Source organism: Balaenoptera physalus, assembly GCF_965194825.1.
Source record: "Balaenoptera physalus genome assembly, chromosome: X".
NCBI lineage: Eukaryota > Metazoa > Chordata > Mammalia > Artiodactyla > Balaenopteridae > Balaenoptera > Balaenoptera physalus.
This window is the reverse complement of record NC_138903.1, coordinates 134,832,114-134,853,106: the sequence shown is the minus strand read 5'-3', so window position 1 is coordinate 134,853,106 and position 20,993 is coordinate 134,832,114. Positions and strand designations below refer to the sequence as shown.

Genomic DNA, 20,993 nt, shown 5'->3' with positions numbered 1-20,993 from the left:
AATACGTTCTCCTTTTCCGGTTTACAAAACCAGAGTAATAAATATACTACAAAGACTTCATTTTAGGAGGTTGTTTTCAATAATGCTTGTTAGTGGTATTAGAAGAAAGTATAGAATAGATGCTGGTTGTCCAATGATAATAAATGAGTCATTAATGGGTTGTCCTCCAATTTATGTTAGTGTTAATAAGTCTGCTACTAGTACTCAGAATAAATATTGGCTAAGAGGTCAGAATGTTATACTCTGTTGTTTTGATGTATGAAGTATTTGGACAATTGCTAAAATTAGAATTGAGAAGATTAAGGCTAGTACACCTATTTTTTTGTGAATGGATCATAGAATTGTGTATGCAAATAAGAAATATTATTCTGGTTTGATGTGGGGGGAGTGTTGGAGGGGTTAGCTGGAGTATAATTCTTTGGGTCCGCTAGAAGTTCAGGTGAAAATACTACTAGTATTAGTAAGATTAGAAATAGGAACAAGGCACCCAAGATATCTTTAATTTTGCAGTATGGATGAAATGTGATTTTGTCCATATTGGATGAGATCCCTGTTGGATTATTAGAGCCTGTTTCATGAAGGACTAATAGGTGAACAGCTGTTAAAGTTGCAATAAAAAATGGGAGGATAAAGTGGAAAGTGAAGAATCAGGTAAGGGTGGATTTATCAACTGAGAATCCTTTTCAGATTCATTTGACTAGGCTAGGGCCAATGTAAGGAATTGCCGAAATGACTGTTGGTCCTCAAAAGGTATTTAGCCTCATGATAAGATGTAATAACCTATGCTGTGGCTATTACTGTAAATAGTAGGATTATTCCAATGTGTCATGTTTCTAAGAAGGGTGCAAGATCCATAATACAGGCCTTCACCCTACATGAACAAATAAGCAAATTAAGAATATGGAAGCTCCACTTGCATGTAGGTATCGGATAATTCATCTGTAGTTTACATCTTGGTAGATATGCCTTACAGGTGAGAAAATGGTTATTGTATCTGATGTATAATGTATTGCTAGGAATAAATCTGTTAATATTTGTAAAATTAAACAAATACCAAGCAGAGAATAGAAACTTCACTATGATGAGATATTTCATAGGACTGGTAGATCAATAAACTTGTCATTAGCAATTTTGATTAATGCGAGGGATTTTTGAATGTTGATCATTAGTGTTCTTATAGTTGAAATACAGTGAGGATTTTTCATGTCATTGGCCATGGTTACATTCCATGTAAGAATAATGATGACATACACTGTATTTAAGTACTATTTTTCTAGTTACTTGTATAGGCTTTTCTTTAAAACCTTCACAAATTTATTGTGAGCTTGTGTTAATTGTGAGTGTTAGAACTGGTTGTGGTATTGTAATGAATTTTGGTGGCTCATTTTTGGGCCTAATGGTTTTAAACATGTATTTAGGGTAAACGTTAATAGTTTGGGGTTATACAACAGCTATGGCTACTGAGCAGTATCCTGAGATTTGAGTGTCTAATAAAACCGTCTTAGGTATATTTTTCATGTTATGATGGAAACGCAAATTAGAACACAATGCGATATATATTCGTATACACTAAATGGTTATAATCAAGAACAAACAAATAAACGTGTTGGCAACAATGTAGCAAAACTGGAACCCTTACACATTGCTTATGGAAATGTAAAAGTTCAGACCATATGTTTGGCATTTCCTCAAAGAGATAAAAATACAATTACCATTTGATTCAACAACTCCACTCCTAGATACAGGCCTCCAAAGGATTGAAAACAGGTGTTCAAACAAAAAGTGGTACACGAATATTCATAGCAACAGTGTTCACAATAGCCCAAAGGTAAAAACAATTCAAATGCCCATCAGTGGATGAATGGATAAGCAAAACAGGGTAGATCCATAAACTTCCATATTATTCTGCCATATAAGAAATAAAGTAAAATGGTGCAGCCACTGTGGAAGACATTATGGCAGTTTCTCAAAATCTTAAACATAGAATTAACATATGATCTGTCAATTCCACTTCAGGGTATATACCAAAAATGTTTGAAAGCAGGATCTGAAACAGATATTTATACACCCATATTCATAGCAACATTATTCACAATGGCCAAAAGGTGGAAGTAACCCAAATGTCCACGGATGGATGAATCCATAAAAAGAATGTGGTATATACACAAAGGAATATTATTCGGCCTTATAAATGAAAGAAATTCTGACACATGTTACAACGTGGATGAGCCTTGAAGTCATTATGCCAAGTGAAATAACCTTGTCACAAAAGGTAAACGTTATATGATTCCACTTATAAGACGTATTCACAGAAGTGAAATTCAGAGACAGAAAGTAGAATGTGGTTACCAGAGGTTGAGAAGCGTTTGTGTTTAATGGATGCAATTTCACTTTGTAAAAATGAAAAAGTACTGGAGATGGATGCTGAGGATATTTATAAACTCCCTGGAGTTTCTCTTCCCTGGAACACTCTTTCAGTTTCACCTGAGTTGCAATTCTTTTTTTTTTTTTTTTTAATATTTATTTATTTATTTATTTGTCTGCGCCGGGTCTTAGTTGTGGCATGTGGGATCTTCATTGCCGAGTGTGGGATCTTCATTGAGACATGCAGGATCTTTAGTTGCGGCGTGCATGCAGGATCTAGTTCTCTGGCCAGGGATCGACCCTGGGCCCCCTGCACTGGGAGCGTGGAGTCTTAACCACTGGACCACCAGGGAAATTCCTGAATTGCAATTCTTAAGACCTCGAATAAACTCTTCTTATTTGCAGCCTTCTGCATTGTTTTTTGGTCCACACTTCATATAGGCTTCTTGGCCCCGAATTCCCTATCTCAGGGGATAAGGGTGTCTCTTTACCACCCTTATGGGAGTGCACTTTTCATAAGGGAGATGTATTTCCTGCTTTCAGGGGGATAGAGAGGAAGGTCAGCCATTTCTTAAATAACTTTAATTCAAAATAATCACTATGCCATTGTGGCATATTTTGGAGTGGGCCAAGCTGAGCTTCAACAGTACACATAGGTTGGATATATTTTCTTGCATTGTCATTGGGGCACATTTAGCTCCCACGTGTACATTTTTAATACCATTCTCTAATAAAAGGAACCAGGGCTCTTTGAAGAAATGGCTGATGCTAGGACTGAGACAGTAAATATATAAGCCAGGATAATCTTGAAAGTAAGGAAGTTCCAAAAATAAAAAATAAAAAACCCACAAGATGGAATTATGTCAAAGGAAAACAGGAGCCAATGGAAAGAGCTCTCAATAGCCAAATCAAGAATGAACTGGGGTGTATGTATCTTTTCAAATTAGTGGATTTTGGGGTTTTTTTTTTATATTGGAGTATAGCCAATTAACAATGTTGTGATAGTTTCAGGTGCACAGCAAAGTGACTCAGCCATACATATACATGTATCCATTCTCCCCCAAACTCCCCTCCCATCCAGGCTGCCACATAACATTGAGCAGAGGTCCTGTGCTACACAGTAGGTCCTTGTTGGTTATCCATTTTAAATATGGCAGTGTGTACATGTTGATCCCAAACTGCCTAACTATCCCTTCCCCCTGGTAACCATAAGTTCATTCTCTAAGTCTGTAAGTCTGTTTTGTAAATGAGTTCATTTGTATCATTTTTTTAGATTCCAAATATAAGTGATATCACATGATATTTGTCTTTCTCTGACTTACTTCACTTAGTATGGTAATCTCTAAGTCCATTCATATTGCTGCAAATGACATTATTTCATTCTTTTTTTATGGTTGAGTAGTATTCCATTGTGTGTGTGTGTGTGTGTGTGTGTGTGTGTATATATATATATATATATATATATACCACATCTTCTTTATCCATTCATCTGCTGATGGACACTTAGGTTGTTTCCATGTCTTGGCTATTGTAAATAGTAGTGCTATGAAGACTGGGGTGCATGTATCTTTTCGAATTAGACTTTTCATCTTTTCCAGCTATATGCCCAGGAATGGGATTGCTGGATCATATGGTAGTTCTATTTTTAGTTTTTTAAGGAACCTCCATGCTGTTCTCCACAGTGGCTGTACAAATTTACATTCCCACCAACAGTGTAGGAGGGTTCTCCTTTCTCCACACCCTCTCCAGCATTTATTATTGTAGACTTTTTGATGAAGCCCATTCTGACTGGTGTGAGGTAATATCTCATTGTGGTTTTGACTAGCATTTCTCTAATAATTAGTGATGTTGAGCATCTTTTCATGTGCTTATTGCCCATCTGTATGTCTTCTTTGGTAAAATGTCTATTTAGGTCTTCTATTTAGGCCCATTTTTTGATTGGGTTGTTTTTTGATATTGATCTGTATGAGCTGTTTGTATATTTTGGAAATTAAGCCCTTGTTGGTTGAACTGTTTGCAAATATTTTCTCCCATTCCACAGATTGTCTTTTTGTTTTGTTTATGGTTTCCTTTGCTGTACAAAACTTATAAGTTTGATTAGGTCCCATTTGTTTATTTTTGCTTTTATTTCTTTTGCCTTGGGAGACTGACCTAAGAAAACATTGCTACAATTTATGTCAGAGAATGTTTTTCCTATGTTCTCTTCTAGGAGTTTTATGGTGTCATGTCTTATATTTAAGTCTTTAAGCCACCTTGAGTTTATTTTTGTGTGTGGTGTGAGTGAGTGTTCTAACTTCATTGATTTACATGGGGCTGTCCAGCTTTCCCAGCACCACTTTCTGAAGAGACTGTCTCTTCTCCATTGTATATTCTTGTCTCCTCTGTCAAAGATTAATTGACCACAGGTGTGTGGGTTTATTTCTGGGCTCTCTACTCTGTTCCATTGACCCATATATCTGTTTTTGTGCCAATACCACACTCTTTTGATTACTGTAGCATTGTAGTATTGTCTGAAGTCTGTGAGAGTTATGCCTCTTGCTTTGTTCTTTTTCCTCAGGATTGCTCTGGCAATTCTAGGTCTTTTGTGGTTCCATATAAATTTTAAGATTATTTGTTCTAGTTCTGTGAAAAATGTCAGGGGTAATTTGATAGGGATCACATTAAATCTGTAGATTGCTTTGGGTAGTATGGCCATTTTAACAGTATTAACCCTTCCAATCCAAGAGCATGGGATATGTTTCCATTTCTTTGAATCACCTTCAATTTCCTTTATCAATGTTTTATAGCTCTTGGTGTATAAGTCTTTCACCTCCTTGGTCAGGTTTATTCTTATGTATTTTTTTAATGCGATTTTTAAAAGAGATTGTTGTTTTTACTTTCTCTTTCTGATATTTCACTGTTAGTGTAGAGAAATGGAACAGATTTCTGTATGTTTATCTTGTATCCTGCTACCTTGTTGAATTCGTTTATCAGTAGTAATAGTTTTTGTGTGGCGTCTTTAGTGTTTTCTATATAAAGTATCATGTCATCTGCATATAATAACAATTTTACCTCTTCCCTCCCAATTTAGATATCTTTTACTTCTTTTTCTTGTCTGATTGCTGTGGCTAGGACTTCCAATACTATGTTGAATAGAATTGGTGAGAGTGGGCTTCTTTGTCTTGTTCTAGATTTTAGCAGGAAGGCTTTCAGCTTTTCATTGTTGAGTATTATGTTGGCTGTGGGTTTGTCATAAATAGCCTTTATTATGCTGAGATATGTTCCCTCTATACCCACTTTGGTGAGAGGTTTTTTTTTTTTATCATGAAAAGATGTTGAATTTTATCAAATGCTTTTTCTGCATCTATTGAGATGATCATGTGTCTTTGATCATCATCTTTTTGTCTTTCCTTTTGTTGATGTTGTGTATCACATTAATTGATTTGCATATGTTGAACCATCCTTGTGACCCTGGTATGAATCCAACTTGATCATGGTGTATGATCCTTTTTATGTGTTGCTGGATTCAGTTTGCTATTTTGTTGAGGATTTTTGCATCTATATTCACCAAAGATGTTTGCCTGTAATTTTATTTCTTGGTAGTGTCTTTGTCTGGTTTTGCTATCAGGGTGATGGTGGCTTCATAGAATAACTTTGGAAGTGTTCCCTCCTCTTCAATCTTTTGGAAGAGTTTGAGAAGGATGGGCATAAGTTCTTCTTTGTATGCTTGATAGAATTCCCCAGTGAAGCTATCCAGTCCTGGACTTTTGTTTGCAGGGAGCTTTAAAATTACAGATTCTCTTTTACTTCTAGTGATCAGTCTGTTCAAATTATCTATTTCTTCTTGATTCAGTTTTGGTGAGCTGTATGTTTCTAGAAGCTTGTCCATTTCTTCTAGGTTGTTCAATTTGTTGGCATATAATTGTTCATAGTATTGTTATAATTTTTTGTATTTCTGCAGTATTGGCTGTTATTTCTCCTCTTTCATTTCTTATTTTGTTTATTTGGGTCCTCTCTCTTTTCTTCTTGGTGAGCCTGGCTAGAGGTTTGTTGATTTTTTTTATCCTTCCAAAATACGAAATCTTGGTTTTATTGATTTTTTCTATTTTTTATTTCTATTTATTTCCTCTCTGATCTTTATTATTTCCTTCCTCTGATGGAAGGAAATAATAGTTTTGTTTGTTCTTCTTTTTCTAATTCTTTTTGGTGGTAGGTTAAGTTGTTTATTTGATATTTTTCTTGTTTTTTTGAGGAAGGCCTGTATTGCTATGAACTTCCCTCTTAGGATTGCTTTTCCTGCATCCCATAGATTTTTGTACAGTCGTGTTTTCATTGTCATTTGTCTCAGAGTATTTTTAAATTTCTGCCTTGATTCCATCATTGACCCATTGGTTTTTTAGTAGCATGTTATTTAGCCTCCATGTAATCTGGCTTTTTTTTTTTTTCCTCATTTTTTTTGTGGCTGATTTCTAGTTTCATGCTGTTTTGGTCAGAAAAGATGCTTGAAATAATTTCTACCCTCTTATATTTGTTGAGGCTTGTTTTGTGTCCTCGTATGTGGTCTATCTTAAAGAATGTTCCATATGTGCTTTTTTTTTGAACATCTTTATTGGAGTATAATTGCTTTACAATGGTGCATTAGTTTCTGCTTTATAACAAAGTGAATCAGTTATACATATACATATGTTCCCATATCTCTTCCCTCTTGCGCCCCAAGTGTGCTTTTAAAGAATGTGTATTCTGGTTTTTTGGATGTAATGCCCTGAAGATATAAATTAAGTCTAACTGTTCTATTTTGTCATTAGGATCTCTGTTGCCTTATTGATTTTCTGTCTGGAAGATCTGTCCATTGATGTCAGTGGGGTGTTAAAGTCTCCTACTATTATTGTATTCCCATCAATTTCTCCCTTTATGTTTGTTGATATTTGTTTTATGCATTTAGGTGCTCCTATTTTGGGTGCATATATGTTAACGAGTGTAATACCCTGTTTTGTATTGATCCTTTTATAATTATGTAGTGTCCTTCTTTATCTTCCTTTATGGCCTTTGTTTTAAAGTCTATTTGCCTGATATGAGTGTTGCTACCCCTGCTTTCTTGTCATTTCCATTTGCATGAAATATCTTTTTCCATCCCCTCACTTTCAATCTATATGTGTCCTTCACTCTAAAATGGGTCTCTTGTAGGCAGCATATTGTAGGTTCTTGTTTTATTATCCAGTCTACCACTCTATGTCTTTTGATCAGAGCATTTAGTCCATTGACATTTAAGGTAATTATTGATAGATATGTATTTACTGCCATTTTAAACCTTGTTTCCTGTTGATTTCATATTTCTTCTTTGTTCCTTTTTATTTTTGTTTTTCCTTTTGTGGTTTGATTAGTTTACTTTTGTATTATGCTTGAGGTCCCTTCTTTTTGTTTTTTGTGAATCTATTGTATGTTTTTGATTTGTGGTTACCCTGGTTTTCAAGTATGTTAGCCCATTACTGTATCTACTTACTTGAGACTGGTAGTCATATAAGCTCAAACACATTATTAAAAAAAATTCTACATTTTCTCACTCCCCTCCCCCACATTTTATCATTTTAATGTCCTATTTTACATCTTCATGTTTATCCTTTTGCTATTCACTGTAGTTAAAACTGCTTTCACAAAATTTTTTTCATTTTAAAAAAAATCTATATACCTGCTTATATAAGTGATCTACAATCCTTTTATACATTTGCTTTTCCTACTGTGATTTTCCCTTTCCTACAGATTTTTGCTTCATTTCTATTTAGAGATGAAAATAAATATTTCAATATTTCTTTTAGGATAGGTTTAGTATTGCTATATTCTTTTAGTTTTTGCTTATCTGAGAAATTCTTTCTCTTCTATTCTAAATGATAATCTTGGTGGGTAAAAAGTATCCTAGGTTGCAGCTTTTTCCCCTTCAGGACTTTGAATTCATCTTGCCACTCCCTTCTGGCCTGCAAAATTTCTGTAGAGAAATCAGGTGATAGCTTTATGGGGGTTCCCTTGTAACTAACACTTTGTTTTTCTCTTGCTGCCTTTAGAATCCTGATATGCCTTGGTTTAGGTCTGTTTGGGTTCATCTTGTTTGGGACCCTCTGTGTTTCCTGTACCTGGATATGTTTCCTTCTTTAGGTTTGGGAAGTTTTCAGCCATAACTTATTCAAGTACATTTTTGATCCCCTTTTCTCTTTCTTCTCCTTTGTGGATCCCTATTGGCATGCTTTATATTATCCTATAAGTCTCATATGTTGCTTTTGTTTTTTTTCATTTGTCTTTCTGTCTGCTGTTCTGATCAGATGATTTCCATTATTCTATCTTTCAGATCACTTATTTGTTCTTCTATATTATTTACCTTGCTATTTATTGCCTTTAGCTCAGTCTTCATCTTGGCAATTGAGTTGTCTAGTTTTTTTTGTTTTTTTTTTTAAGAAATTCACGTTCTTTTATTTATTTATTTATGACTGTGTTGAGTCTTCATTTCTGTGCGAGGGCTTTCTCTAGTTGCGGCAAGTGGGGACCACTCTTCATCGCGGTGCGCGGGCCTCTCACCATCGTGGCCTCTCTTGTTGCGGAGCACAGGCTCCAGATGCGCAGGCTCAGTAATTGTGGCTCACGGGCCCAGTTGCTCCGTGGCATGTGGGATCTTCCCAGACCAGGGCTCGAACCCGTGTCCCCTGCATTGGCAGGCAGATTCTCAACCACTGCGCCACCAGGGAAGCCCCGAGTTGTCTAGTTTTGATTGACTTCTCTTTAAAGTTTTTAGTTCCTTGTTACAGTGATCTGCATTTCTATTGATAGCCTTTCTTAATTCCTTCAGCATTTTTATTACCTACTTTTTGCCCTCAGGGTCTGGTAGACTGGAGAGGTCTGTTTCATTGTTTGTTCTTTCAGGGGATTTCTCTTGTTCTTTTAATTGGGAGTGGTTCCTCTGCTTCTTCATTTTACTTATATTTCTCTGACTCTATGAATTTAGGAGAAACAGTTATCTACTGTTGTCTTGAAGGCCTGTTTTTATGTGGGAGCATCCCTGTGTAGCCTGCACAAGTCTAATATTTTTGGTGCAAGGGCTGTTTTTGGTATGGATGCCTGCCATGTCTTTCCTCAGGATGTGTTGGTCATTATCCCCTTGATAGGGGGCATGATAAGTGTTGTGGTGACCAGAGTCTGCACTGGATGTTAGACAGGGCCTCCTCTTCGCTCCATGGTTGTCACAGCCCTTTTGGGGGCAGGGTCTGCTCTCTAGTTTTTGGAGTAGAAGTCCCCAGATCCAGTTTTAAGCTGAGGTGTGAGGTAGGTGTAATTGGAGTGCTCCTGCTGAGAAAGGAGCCACTGTGTGTTCCTCTCCAAGAGCTGTCCTCCAAGACTTGTACTCTGTGATGTTGCCTGTCACCCATTGTGTGTGCTCATAAAGTACACTGTTGTTGGCACTACCCTTGGGTCCACCTCTGCTGTGGGAGCACTTGGGAATCAGCTCAGATTTCAGCCCCGCCTCTGTGTGTGTGCACCCATAAAGCCTGCTGCTGCTGGTGCTGGACCTACCTTAGCTACGGGAGCACCGGTAATCACCTTGGATGTCCCCCAGGTGCTGTGCTCACAAAACTGCCAGAATGAATCCGCCAAAGTTGCACACCCACTGGGAGTCAGCTCAGAGTTCAGCCCTCTTGCCCCCCAGCGCTTGCATGCTCCCAGAACTCATAGCAGTGGAGCTAGGCCATTGTGAGCAAGCTAAGAATGAGGCTGCTATGATGGGGCCACACCCCTCCCTTCAGGCGGGCATTGATAATGGGGCTCTTATTGTGGACCTGGACTCCATCCTGCTCACACCACCAGTTGTGGCTCAGACCACACTCCAGGTCCTTTGGGCTGTCTCTGCAGAGCCAAACTGAGTCCTGGCCCTGGGTCTGTCCACTGAAGCCTGGATTTCAGCACCCAGCCGATGCATACACCGGCAGGTACATGTCTCAGGCTGGGGTGTGCAGTGAGGTGGCCAGGTGGCCTTCTGTGCAGGTCTCTCTCTGTCCTGCCTGCTGCAAGCAGGCTGCTGCACTCTCCTCTGAGCCTCTGAAGCTCTCTATCTGTCCCAGCTGATCTCCCAGCCAGTGAAGGGGGTTCCCAGGATGAGGGCACCTTTCCCCTTTCAGAATTCCCTCCCTGGGGCATAGGTTCTGTCCTGATTCCTTTTTTTTTTTTTTTTTTTTGCCCTTTCGTCCTATCCAGTTATGTGGTTATCTTGCAGCTCTGGTTGTATGATATCATCTGCCAGTGTTCCGTAGGTATTCTGTGAGAATTATTCCACATGTAAATGTATTTTTTATACATTTGTGGGAGGAGGTGACCTCCATGTCCTTCTATTCCATCTTGATCTCCTGTCTGCTCTCAATTGCTTTGCTCCATTATCTACATTGTAGGCTTCGTCCCACCCACTCTGTTCTATATATAGACTATCCCTTTAGGGATAGCTTTAGAGCCTTCTATCTCTTGCCTCTCTCCCTGGGTGGAATATCTAAGGCACTTCTCTGGAGCTAGGGACAGGAACCCACTTCCCTCAAAGTGATACCTGTGCTTTCTGACAGGGTGCTGAGCTGGAGTGGCAGCCTGTTTGCCTTGGCACAGAATCTGTACTCTACAATTGACCTGTGGTGAGGGAGATTGGGGCCCCAGTATTTTCATCATGCTGCACCTGAGGTGGAGCCTCTGCCCTATGAAGGGGTACTAGGTGGAGGAAGAGAGCATTGATTCTTGGCTGCACTGACCTAGGATTGAGCCTCTGTAATGTGGAGCTGGGGACGTAAGAAGGGCTGGCAGCCTGACACTCCTGGGGAGATTCCATATCTCTTGACTGGAGCTGGAAGAGGAGGGATACCTATCTTCTAGCCTCACTCCATCAAGCTGAGTTTGGAGGGAAGAGAGGGGGTGGGTCAGGGTTAAAGTGCCACAGAATGTCACTGTTCTTACCAAGATGTAGCAGACTTTCCTGATTTTTTTTCATGTGCTGACTGCCCTTAAGTCAATTTCCAGGATTGCAATGGTTGTTTTTTTTTCTTTATAGTTTTCACCAGCTTTGCTTGTTTTACTGGTGTGTGGGTCAAAGTTGATCTTTGTGTGCTCGGTTTATTTACTTCAAAAGCCACATGGAGCCATCAGAGAAACCGTGGCTTTCAGAAATGTTATCGCTAATCAGAAACCCAGTGTTCATTTTCCTCAGGATTGTTGTGTATGTTTTACCTGTAGCAAATATTTGCAGACCATAAAGCAAATAATAAAATTAAAATTAATGCCTCTACATTGTAACCTTTAACATGCATTTATCTGTGTTTTATCTATTTATGCACAATGATGAGCATCTGAACTGCCCCTAACCCTGACCCCTGATTCTGACCCTCACCCTGACCCCTACCCCTACTCCTGACAACTACCCCTGACCCCTGATTCTGACCCTTACCCTGACCCCTATGGAGTCCTTAACCTGATCATAAACATGAACACTGGAAAATACTTGTAATTTTCTAATGGCACACATTTTTAGGATTGTAGTTATGCAGTAATATATAATTGATAAAGGTATACTTTTGATTTCTCATGTCTCACTGTATCTCCAGTTACAATTCTTTACTAGGGTTAGTTTCTAAGCAAGAATCTGAAGTACAAACCAACCTCTAGTATTTATTTATTTTTTCCCATATTATGGGGCTGCAGTCAGAGGTAGCCCGAAACCTATCCCCCAACATTAATCCCTATACCCTGACCCCTGATGAATTGACACATAATCTCCTTTATCCCTGGATACTCTTTGCTCTGAAATCTACTTCATCTGATATTACAATAGCCATTCCAATTTTCTTGATTGGTGTCAGCATGTATATTGTTCCATGTTTTTACTTTAACCCATTAATATTTAAAGTGAGTTTCTTATAGGCATTTAGAGTTGACGCTTCCTTTTTTAAAATTCATTTTGACATTTAACAATGTATTTAGCTGGTATGCTTCATTTGGATAGTTTGTATTGCTATGTCTTCAAAGTCAATAATCTTTTCTTCTGAAACGTCTATGCTGTCACTAATTCTACCCAGTGTATTTTTTATCTCAGAAAACCTAGTCTTCATCTCTAAAAATTCAATGGGCCTTTTCAAATTCCATATCTTTACTTACCTTTTGGAACATATGAAATATAATATTAACAACTTCTTATGTCTCTGGTAATTCTAACATCTGTATCAGTTCCACGTTTATTTTAATTGAATGGTTTTTCCCTTATTATTGGTCATATTTTCCTGCTTCTTTGTGTGACTGGTAATTTTTTATTTGCTGCCCTGCCCAACACTCTTTTACCTTGTTTATATTCCCACAAATATATCCTTAAGCTTTGTTCTGGGACAGTTACTTGGAAACAGCTTCTAAGGTCTGGATTTTAAGATTTATTATCCTGGGTGAGACTGTTAAGTCTACGCCAGTGGTTCTTAACCAAGGTTGATTTTGCTCCCCACCCCAACTTTGCAGGAACATTTGGGACATTCTTAGTTGTCACAATTGGAGAGAGGGTGCTCCTGGCATCCAGTGGGTTGAGGTCAGGGATGCTGCTAAACATCCCACAATGCACAGGACAGTCTCAAAGAACATCTGGCCCCAAAGGCCAACAGTGCCAAGATTGAGAAACCCTGGTCTATGCAAGACCCTTCTGAGTACTCTACCCAATACCCTGTGACTCATGAGGTTTTCCTGTCTATCTCCTGTCTGTAGGGTTATTCCTAGCCCTGTGTGGGTGTAGGATATTCTTCCTTCTAGTCTTTGGGTGGTTCTTTGCCTGCCATTGGGTAGTTTCCTCAGATCTCTAGAGTCCTCTCTCTGCAACTGTCTCATTTTTAGTACCATGCCCTGCCCTGCAAACATCTCTGGATATCTGTCATGTGTCAACTCAGGGAATCTTCCAGGCTCTTCCTGGGTTCCTTCTCACTCCATTGTAGCCTGGATACTCTCTCAACATAATAAGCTGGGGCAATAATTGGGTTCACCTCTTTGAAATATCACTGCCCTTCATTGCCTGGAGTCCAGTGTCTTAAAAACAGTTGTTTCAAATATTTTGTCCTTTACTGGGTTATTTCAGGTGGGAGGGTAAATACAGTCACTGTTACTCCATCTTGGCCAGAATTGAAGTCTGTAAGGGGTATTACTGAATTTAATGTTCTCTCTCTGTTCATGAGACTTTTAAACTTTCCTTTATGCTGGTCCAAATTGGAATGCAAATAAAAAACAAGTAAATCAGAGTGTCAACCTGTGCATATGAATTTTCTTTCACAGTTATTCTTTTTGGAAGAGATGTAACAAGTCACAATATAATTTGAATTTAGACGTTTTGTTTTAATAAACAACATGAATCCAAAATAATTTTGTACAGTGTACCTTGGCCAAAAGAATGCTTTAACTTCCCAAATGGTCTTTCTCCATAAGATGAAGCAGTTGATCTTAAAAATGAATACAGGAAGAACTTGACTGTGCTAGACTGGCACCACTGTTCTTGCTAGAAGCTGGGAATTTCATTAAAACTCCTTTCCCTATATGCTTTTAGAATTGTTTTGCCAGTGAAATGAACTCACGTTAAGACTTGGAAAGCAGAAGGAAAGTGGAGGCCAATACTCTTAGAAGGTCAGGGCAGTCAGACATGAAGATGCTAAGGTGCCTGACATACCCCAGCTTTTTCTCAATCTCCTCCACTCTGCATCCAGCCCATCCTCTTGACTACTGGCCCTGCTGACCAACTGGGGACACAATTGGGTACTTGGCATCAAGTTTACTGAGCCTGTGGCTTCTTTTCCACACAACTCTTGTCACACACCTATTTTGGCAAACAGACATGTAGGGATTCTCAGGTTTTCCAACAAGCTCCAACCTGTTCAACAGCACTAGCACTTTAAGTGGAAATGCTTAGGACTGTTCCTCTGATCCCCTGGCACCTCCCTTCCAGACTTTCTCTTCCTACTTTGTCATACACCTGTATAAGCTTGAAGACAGTATTAAACCCCTTGCTTCTGTAATACTTGTCTTGGCTCTGTTTTACTCCGGAAAAGCAGAGTTAAGCAAGGAAGAATCATTATCTGATGGAAGCCATGTCCATCTATTCTGAAGGAAACTTAGGGACTGTGACACTATTTGACCTTGTGGCCAAGGGTTCAAAGTAAAGAGAAATAATTAGCTTGTACCACTTCTTTCTTTGTTCATAACAACCAAATAGCCTTTTTTTCCCCCCCTCTAACTGTCCGGTTAGGGAATGCACACTTCAGTTGAAACCTGGAGGAGGCCTGGGGAGAGTTAAATGGGCTGTTTTTGAGTTGCTCTAGCATGTACAAAAACATATTCTACCATTCTTGACTTCAGTTACCTAGGTTCAAAGACCCAAAGTGACAGATTATTGTTTCGTTGTGGCCCAGTTTTTGTACATTTGATCTTTGCCACTCTATTTCTTTTTTTCTTTACCTAAATCTGTTTTGCTCCAACAAATTATTCTCTCTCACCCTCAAATGCCTTCCTTTGAGCCATCTATTTCAGAACCAGTCAGAGTTGTGTTGAACTGGACTACAATCCCTGGGGTTCTTTTCCTGTTCTGTCTCAACCATGGTCTCAGGATGATGGCTGTAGAAGCTGTGTGGTCATTTCATGATCTTTCATTGGTTTTGGTATGACCTACATACTTTTTTAACTTCTTTTGTGTCTTTTGGTTTTGAAGACATTTTATACACCTGAGACAGTGCTATAGCTCTTTACTGTAAGGCTTCAGGTCACACTTTTAAATGTATTTTCAGCGTAAGTAAAATACTTTTGTTCTGTGAACTATGGCAAAGTGTCATCAGAAGGGGCTTCCCTGGTGGCGCAGTGGTTGGGAGTCTGCCTGCCAGTGCAAGGGACACGGGTTCGGGCCCTGGTCTGGGAAGATCCCACATGCCGCGGAGCAACTAGGCCCGTGAGCCACAATTACTGAGCCTGCACGTCTGGAGCCTGTGCTCCGCAACGGGAGAGGCCGCGATAGTGAGAGGCCAGTGCACCGCGATGAAGAGTGGCCCCCGCTTGCCGCAATTGGAGAAAGCCCTCGCACAGAAACGAAGACCCAACACAGCCATAAATAAATAAATAAAAATAAAATTTAAAGAAAAAAAAATAAAGCTCAAAAAAAAATGTCATCAGAAGAAATTAGATTACAGGAAGAAATTCTAAAACAAGCAACTCATTGTATTACTCTTAAATTTTATTAATGCCTTCAGTTTGTGCATCATTTAAAACAAGATATGTGCTTTAAAAAGCATTCTTATACATAAATAGATCAAGGGATGGTTAAGTAATTTATCCCTAAAACATGCACATCATTTTTATTCAGGTGTGTATAAGAAAGGGAAATAAGCTTTAAGTCTTTTTCTTTGGATTAAAGACATTTGGAAATTATTATTAAGGAATGCCAAATGTTTTCATGGAACAAATGTGTTTTCCAGTAGGAAATGCTGATGTAATTAAAAGGCATTAGTGTTGATAAAGAGGACTGAAAAAACATTTGCACTATACCTGATCACCAGGAAAAGAGTTCCACGGGGTTGAAAATATGTCAAATAAACGAATCAGCATGAATTGAAAGGTATAGATGGAAGAACAGGTAGCAGGTGCCAGATTATGTGACACACAAATATTCAAGGCACATGATTAGGCTAAACAGGTGACTAGGTTTTACAGACCAATTTGTTCTTTCATTGGGAAAATAGTCAAATGTAATATAATTTCCATTTACTGGCATTTCTTGATAAATAAATGCAATTAGATCTAGGGCAGCAAATGCTGTCCTTTCAGATACACACCAAAAGTACACACTAGCTAACAGATGCCAGAGTAGCCAAAGCAGTATGATTACACTCCAGTTTTTTTCACACTGCAGTTACATGGATGTTAGCTAAAATGTCTTGTACTGTTTCTATGTATCATACTGTCTACTCTCAAGTTTCCCAAAAGAATTCTTCAAAACTAGGCAGATTAAAGAACTTATTAACCACAAAGGATGCTCAAACTACTATTCAACACCAGTCAAACCCAAACCCTGGAGTTGATTGCTGACTATATTCAGTTTGGGCTTTTCCACTGTGGTTCTCTTCTTTTTCTTTGGTGAGCCAGAGGAATGTGTCTCCCCACTCCCTCCACTACCCATTCTATTATCTATACAATTGCCCTAAATATCCACCAAAGAAAAAGGAATATGTAAAAAACCACAACCTTCAACAATATTTAAACCACCGTCTTCTCAAATCAACTGCAATGGGGAAACAGAGGATATCAAGCTCTGCGAGGTTTGTGAATGATCAAAACTTTCTTCTTAAAAGTTAATAATAGGCAGACAAGGATAATTCTGTTGCTTCTAACAGGCTAGCAAAACGTTCCCCATCTGACTGAGATAAAATGTTTAATACTTTACCTGCTTGGGCTCCTAGAAATACCAACAATTAATTACAATTCCCCAAATAACAACAATTTTCCATGTATTTTATTTCCAAGCACTTAAAACCCTTCAAAATCAAAAGACATTAAGACAAGATGTTAGCAATACTATCTGTCTCTTGAACTTTTGTGTGCACAAAGGTCATCCATAATTTCAGTAGACAGCTCATAAGACAGGTGGTTTCTACCTTGGTGATAGCTTTGTGCAGTTATAAACAAAAATGTATCTATAAGTAGATGACACTAGTTAACAAACCAAAGAAACAAAATGCCTTTTTAAGGCTACTGCTGCAATAAATGGTTCAGTCTGAAGTGCACTGGAATAAATTGGTTGATAGGACAATGATAAATCTGGAGGCATAGAAGAATATTAAAAAAAAAGAGAGAAAGAAGAGGGCTGAAGAGACTGGCAGACACCATCTGTCAGTATTAAAAGGCTTGAATCACACGGATTGCTTTTAACTCCTTGTTCTCTCGTATCCTTGGTTAATGATAACTTTTTTATTTCTTCACACAGCTTGGCCATGTAAATCCACCACAGAGTGGTGACACAATAATATAGATGAATACCTGGGGGGGGGCAGAGAAGGCAATTTTATTTTCTTGAATCTATCATAGGCTCCTAAATAATATATAAAGACTGATGAACAAATATTGGTTCCATTAGAGTAGGAGTTGTGTAATAATACAATACACTAATCAAGTATTTTCGAAGACAGAAGTGGAATTAAAATGATCTTTTTTGATATAACTCACATCCACTTGAATTCCACTGTTTTCTTTTCTGTTAAGGAAAGCAGTGGGGTCGTTTCTCTTCATTGGGAAGTACGCAGAATGGAAATATATAAGCAACTCTACTGATAACATCATTGTCATAAAGATCACAAATTAGCATGATTCCCTTAAGTATGATTTTGTAATTAAGTACATTTTTAGGTTTTGCACATGGATTAATTTTTCATTATTAGGATGATTAAAAATATTAAAAAGCATGAGTAGACTCTACATCTATATCACCTATGAGCAAAAATGTTGCCATGAACCTTTCAGTGGATAACAGTGATAATTATAATTACCCAATTGTAAGTAACACAGCAAAAATACTAGTCCTAATAAAGATGTACTAGCGTTTTAGGACTCAAAAACAGGATACACTGTATGATTCTGTTACGTGAAGTCCTAGAAGAGGCAAAACTAGTCCACAGCAAAAGAAATCAGAACAATGGTAGCCACTCAGCTGGGGGTGGGGGTTGACTGGGAAAGGACATGAACCGTCTTTCTGGGGATGAAAACACTCTGTATCTTGGTGAAAGTATGGGTTACACAAATGTGTGAATCTGTCATTGAACTGTATGCTTAAGATATGTGCATCTTCCTGTAAGTATCTCAATTTTAAGAAGCTTTAAAAATTGAAAAAAACAAACAAAAAAGAGGTATTAGCTTTTTAATTATGGTATTATAATTTTAAATTATGATATTCTGCATGGCATATGCTTGCTCAGATTACTACATTCCAAAAATAGATTCATTGTAAAATTTAGCTTCACTGCATTAAATCAGTCATTTTGTTCTGATTTAAATTACAACTTTCTAAAATCTTTAAGTGACTGATTTCATTCCTCACACACTTAGAAAAAAATACATTATGAATTACATGCTCCCTACCTAAAGTCAGCAAAGTGTTTTTCCTTACTTCTCTACAAATGTTGGGGGTAGGGGTTATAGAAAATTCTGGTTATTAATAAATAGGCTAAACTACTCATCATATTCACATAAACACAGATATTCCAATTTGGTAGAAAGTTGACTATTTGCCACAGCTAAAATATAAGGATTTTTAAAGCTGAAGTGCAATATGTTAGGTGACAACACCTTTTGGTAAAGAGTTGGCAAGTTGGCAAAGTACTCTGCATGTAATAAGTAATCAATAAATATAATCTGAATTTAATAATAATCTACCTTTATAAATCAATCTAAATTCCTAGACCAAAGAAGGAGGAAGAAGCTAAGCTGAGAAGCCAAGAATGTGCCACCTGAGGATCCTGAACAAGGGGACAATCAAGGCACAATTTCCAGTATAACATTAATAGAGCTATAGCTGCCCTTCTCTGTTAGGCAGGTCCAGCTGTCTAAGGTGGAAGACCTTCAATAGGGGTCAATGAGAAGTGAAGCTGAGTCAGAGATATCTGCTAGGAGTTAACTTTGGGCATCTGTAAATGAAAAGAGGATGAGGAGGAAATGCTGCTTTGCCCAGACACAAACTACCCCCAAAGCAAAGCATCCCTCCCCCACTCCTTAGAGCAGCAGCTCTCGAGCTTTTGGTTCAGGACTTCTTTACACTCTTAAAAATTAGTGAGGACTCCAAAGACCTCTTGTTTAGAGGTGGGTTATAACTATCAACACTTACCATATTGGAAATAAAATTTTAAAAATATACCCATTATACATAAACATAACTAACTACATTTCTGTGAGGTCAGTTTTGTGTGTCAACTTGGGGAGGCTACAGTGCACTGGTATCCAATCAAACACTAATCTAGGTGTTGCTGTATTTTGTAGATGTGATTAAAGCTCATAAATCATTTGACTTTTAAGTAAGGCAGATTATCCTACATAATCTGAATGAGCCTGATCCAATCAGTTAAAAGGCCTTAAGAGTGGAGCCAAGGTTTCCTTGAAGAAGATATTCTGCCTGTATATACAGCTTTGCTCCTGCCCCTCAGGTCCAGCCAGCCCTTCCTGACAGCCTGCTCTGTGGATTTTGGACTTGCCTAGCCAGCTCTTACCATTGCATAAACTAATTCCCTGTGATATATCTCTGAATATATATCCAGACAAATTCAAGCAGAGAGTATATTTGTTAACAAGTACAAGTTCCATGAAAAAAATGTTAAAATAAGAATAATAAGAGTTCTTAGAAATTTAAAGCATGGCTTTAAAAAATTAAACATTTAAAAATTAATTTTTAAAAAGAAGAACTGGATAGCAGAATGAACAGAGCTGGAAGAGTTAGCTGAATGATTCACCCAGAATGTGATGCAAAAAAGGAGTTTAAACATATTGAAAAGGTTACCAGACATGCAGGATAGTTCAAAGAGGTCCAATATCTTTTTATATTGGGGTTCCAAAAGGAGGACAGCATATAGACTACTTTTTTTAAAAGTTTTTTTGATGTGGACTATTTTTAAAGTCTTTATTGAATTTGTTACAATATTGCTTCCGTTTTGTGTTTTGGTTTTTTGGCCACAAGGCATGTGGGATCTTAGCTCCCTAACCAGGGATCGAACCTGCACCCGCTGCACTAGAAGGCGAAGTCTTAACCACTGGACTGCCAAGGAAGTCCCTAGACTACTTTATATTTATAGACAAGGGTAAGTAAGTAAGTATTAGGAAACTGAATTCACCATGCATTAAAAGAATACTACATAATGACCTCTTAGTACTTACCCCAGAAATGAAAGAATAGTTAATTATTAGTGCTTTCATTAATGTCATTCAATATATTAATATTAAATGTAGTTATATTATCAATTCATTGGGTAGAGAAATATCATTTCTTAAAGTGAAATGCCTATTCCTGATAAAAAACTTTTAGCACTCTAGAAATAAAAGGTTCTTTAACTTCACAATAAAAGTAACAAGAATTCATAGTAAATATCACTCAAAAATACTAGAATCATTCCAATTAAAACCAGGAACTAAATAAAGATTCCTACTGATACCACAATTATTCAGCACTGCTTGTAAATGAAATGTATGTGTGTGTGTGTGTGTGTGTGTGTGTGTATAAATAAATGATGAGGTTAAGATTATTAACAGACAGTATCATAATTTACCTACAGCAGGAGTCAACAAACTACAGCCATTGCCTGTGAGCTAAGAATGGTTTTTATAATTTTCAAGTTGTTTAAAAAAAGAATATGTGACAGAGACTGTATGTGACCTGCAAGGCCTAAAATATTTACTATTTGGACCTCACAGAAAGTTTGCTGACTCCTGATCTACAGCACACAGAAGAATCAACTGACAAACTATTACAACTAATACAAATTATGTAATTCTGCAAAAATTATGTTGCCAGAAACAAAACAGATGAATTAGAAAAGAGAAAACAGAAACAAAGAAATAGAAAACAGAATTAACTAGAAAACAGAAATATAATTAGAAAATAT

At 37.7% G+C, this 20,993-nt stretch overlaps 1 protein-coding gene across 7 annotated transcripts in view; it reads right to left on the bottom strand.

Annotated features, from left to right (window-relative positions):
- The window catches only part of VAMP7 (vesicle associated membrane protein 7), a 105,779-nt gene that overhangs the window by 24,140 nt on the left and 60,646 nt on the right, over window positions 1-20,993 (bottom strand). For 2 of the 7 annotated variants that reach the window (XM_082447879.1, XM_082447878.1), the window contains one exon: window positions 15,575-17,391. The exons of the other annotated variants lie outside the window; for them this stretch is intronic. In XM_082447879.1, the coding sequence (XP_082304005.1) occupies window positions 17,323-17,391 (69 nt within the window). In that variant the 3' untranslated portion in view covers window positions 15,575-17,322. Of the gene's footprint in view, window positions 1-15,574; window positions 17,392-20,993 lie in introns of those variants that run through there. 7 annotated transcript variants of the gene reach the window in all.